At 41.0% G+C, this 3,660-nt stretch overlaps 1 protein-coding gene across 1 annotated transcript in view; it reads left to right on the top strand.

The window, feature by feature from the left end:
- The window catches only part of LOC107710396 (myotonin-protein kinase-like), a 10,163-nt gene that overhangs the window by 1,145 nt on the left and 5,358 nt on the right, over positions 1 to 3,660 (top strand). The window contains exons 2-4 of the mRNA XM_016515161.1: positions 1,853 to 1,944; positions 2,018 to 2,101; positions 2,188 to 2,283. Of these exons, the coding sequence (XP_016370647.1) occupies positions 1,853 to 1,944; positions 2,018 to 2,101; positions 2,188 to 2,283 (272 nt within the window). The remainder of the gene's footprint in view (positions 1 to 1,852; positions 1,945 to 2,017; positions 2,102 to 2,187; positions 2,284 to 3,660) is intronic.

Below are 3,660 nucleotides of genomic sequence, written 5' to 3'. Positions count from 1 at the left end.
CTCTCTCTCTCTCTCTCTCTCTCTCTCTCTCACACACACACACACACTCTCTCTCTCTCTCTCTGTCTATCTATCTATCTCTCTCTCTCACACACACACACACACACTCTTCTGGTCACACCCTACATGGCCAAGAGAGAGACAGACAGTCCTACAGAGGGACACACAGGCTGTTGGAGAGTCTCTGTTGGACACAGATTTCCATTTAAGCTGCTGGCAGCCGATTCTCTGTTGATTCATGCGAGGGAAACAGCGAACAGCAGGAAGGAAGTGACGAGATCCATACCTGAACTTTCCATATCGTCCGTAAAACAGGGCTTGACAGAGGAAGTGATGTCACATGTGAAAACTCATAGAGCTTCAGGTTTGAAGTTTATTTGTCTCACACACACATCCTGCTAGTGAGAACAGAAATATACGTTCAACAGAGGATTATTAAAATACTGCACTCTAATCACATCTATGAAAATTAAAACGAATTTAAACACACAGAACAATCAGACGGCACAGATAATGCAAATGATGCAGGTCAGTGTTGTGTTATGCATTATGTAGTTAGTTCATCCAAAAATGATCGTTCTGTCTTCATTTACTCTCCCTCATGTTGTTCCAAACCTGTATTTCAGCGGATGATCTGAAAGTATTTTAAAGAATGCTAGTATTTACCAAACAGTTGCTGGTAGCCATTGACTTCCATAGTAGGGGAAAAAACACAATGGAAGTCAATGGCTACCGTTGAATGTTTGGTTAAACACATTCTTCAAAATAGCCTTTTATGTTCAACAGAAGAAAGAAACTCGTGCAGGTTTGGAACGACATGAGGCATACTGTATTTACACATTATGAATTGGAGCCTATAAATTTGTCAAGGCAAATACTTCTTCCCATCTAATAAAAGTGTTCCGAGAATGTTTTGCTCTCTGAATGTTTAAACGTCCATTTTTTAAATAACGTTTTTTCCTTGTTATGTGAACGTTCAGGGAACATTCCATTTTATACGTTAGTTTTGAATGTTGTCTTAAAGTTCTAAAACAAAAAGTAACGTCTGAAAAATGTTAAATGAATATCCAACTAAATATTCATATTCAATAATGTTCAGTTTGAAACTGTTCAGTCAGCTGTGTTCGAACAGCCGGGACATTTGGTGGATTCTGTAGGTCTAACAATGTTTCGCGGGCCCCTCAGACCTCTGGGCCCTGTGCACTTTGTCACCCTTTACCCCCCTGGTCACATGCCTTTGTGCTGAAAATTTCTCTTGCTGTTGCCTCAGTCTCACTCGCATTCCTGCAGCCACGAGAGCGTCTCGAATCCAAGGCTGGAAAAACTTGCCTTAAAAAAGTCTCAAACATGAGTGCGCTATTCTTAGATTCATCTGTTCTATTTCTGCACAGCACGCTCTTAGTGCCTTAAAGAACCTTCTCAAACAAAAACAACCCAAACATAAAATATACATCATAAAATAAATGAAAATGCATTTTAAAAAGTCCAAAAATATAAATGCCAGAGCTGCATTAAGGTCCATTCACACCAAGAACGATAACCCAGATAGCACAGGCACGTCTGTTAAAGATCTGGAAAGCATCTGCTGTGTACAAACATCTGACAGACGTCTGTAAGATGTCAGTTTTACATGCATTCTAAATCTTAAAGACATCTTCTAAACGTCTGTTTGACATCTAGACGTATTGCAGATGAGCAAACACTCTAATAAATACGTCTTGCAGATGTAAATGCGACGTCAAATAGACTCTCCGTGATGTATGTGTGATATCAGTGATAGATATAGTTATAGTTATATATTTATCGTTATGGTTATAGTTGTGTGACGTTCTCTCTCCTCTGATATTCGCAGCGGAGCCTCTGGTCAGACAGGTGAAGAAGACCCGGATAAGCAGAGATGACTTTGACATCTTGAAGGTGATCGGCCGAGGAACCTTCAGCGAGGTGAGTGGGTTTGTGCTGGTTCTGTTATGAAGCAGATGAGTATAAATATATTGACTGAGGTGTAAATGCACAGGTGGCTCTGGCCCGCATGCATAACACACAGCAGGTTTACGCGCTGAAGATCATGAACAAGTGGAACATACTGAAGCGTGGAGAGGTAAACAACAAAAACTAGCGTGCATCTTCTCTAAAAGCACTTAATCAGAATTATTAAGAGCCATAATGAGTGCTGTGTGCGTTCAGACGGCGTGTTATCAGGAGGAGCAGGAGGTTCTGCTGAAAGGAGACCGGCGCTGGATCACTGAACTACATTACACTTTCCAGGACGACAATCACCTCGTACGTGTCACTTCATACAGCCGTGATTCATGAGACACGAGACTAAACACAGCTTGACCTGTGGAACCAAATGTAAACACCAACGTTACACTTTGATTTGAATCTGAATGTTCTGAACACAAATGCAGCAGTTCAGTTGATTTATGCCTTATTTGACCACATTATATGATCACTCATGCTCCTAAAACCACAGGACCTCAGATCTCGATTCAATACTTTACAAGAAAAATGGAAGAGCAGTTAATTGTCACTTGGCCTGTTTAGCCAAGCTTTCATAACAACACACAAAGCATGCTACAAATTAATAAACGAACACATATTATGCATGCATTTTGTATTTAATGGTGTTTGGTGATTTGTTACAAGAATTTTTGGTTTGTAAAAGATGATGTTTGAACTTAGTTTTTGTTGCATTTGCACAGCTTTGACCAGCAGGTGTCGCCAGCACGTGGCGTTTCCAGCGCTTTGAAACATTGAATCATTTTGCCACGCAACAGATTCAACTGATTCGGAGATTCGAACATCTCCGTTTCCTTTTCTTTTCTTTTCCACTCGATTCTTTGACTACTCAAAAGAGAATGTGGGAAAATATAATTAATGTGTGTTGCCTTCTAGCTAAATTTCACGTACATAAAAATTTACTGGCTCTAAATCTCTCTTTTCAGAGTTGATCTAGATGAGTATGGAAACTATCTAAAGTTATGTTCATCCTAAAGCAGTGAAAACTGTCTCTACATTCATCCTATGTGTCCTCTTAAGGTGTAAATGTATTACTTTTTTGTAAACCTGGCAACACATCTGTATTTGTGTATTCTTTCTTTCTTTCATTCTTTTCTTCGTTTTGTTTTTATTATCCCGGTCTGAATCAAATTGATTCGCGATATGCGCAGCAAGTCCCGATTAGAATCAAAAGAATCGCGAACCTGCTCCAAATTTCCGATCTAATCGAATGATTTGCGATTCCCGATCTAAATCAAAAGATTTGCGCTCCAAAGTTCCGATCTGAATCAAATGACTCGCGAACTCGCTCCGAAGTCCCGATCTGAATCAAATGACTCGCGAACTCGCTCTGAAGTCCCGATCTGAATCAAATGACTCGCAAACTCGCTCCGAAGTCCCGGCCTGAATCAAATGACTCGCGAACCCGCTCCGAAGTCCCGATCTGAATCAAATGAGTGAACTCGCTCCGAAGCAGAGCATGTGAGCGAAGCGGAGCGGTGTGACGTTTTCCGCTCTGTTCGCTCCACTCAGTCGCTCTAACCGCCCAAGCAAGCGCTCCGTTAAAGGTGGGGTAAGCAATTTCTGGTAGCCAGTGTTGACATTTGAAATCACCAAAACAAACACGCCCCTACCCCAAAAGTGTCTCGCCCCTATTTT

This window comes from Sinocyclocheilus rhinocerous, unplaced genomic scaffold, assembly GCF_001515625.1.
Source record: "Sinocyclocheilus rhinocerous isolate Xijiao unplaced genomic scaffold, SAMN03320098_v1.1 scaffold56, whole genome shotgun sequence".
Classification (NCBI taxonomy): Eukaryota; Metazoa; Chordata; class Actinopteri; order Cypriniformes; family Cyprinidae; genus Sinocyclocheilus; species Sinocyclocheilus rhinocerous.
Note: the sequence above shows the minus strand (reverse complement) of the source record. Positions and strands in the feature narration are given on the sequence as shown.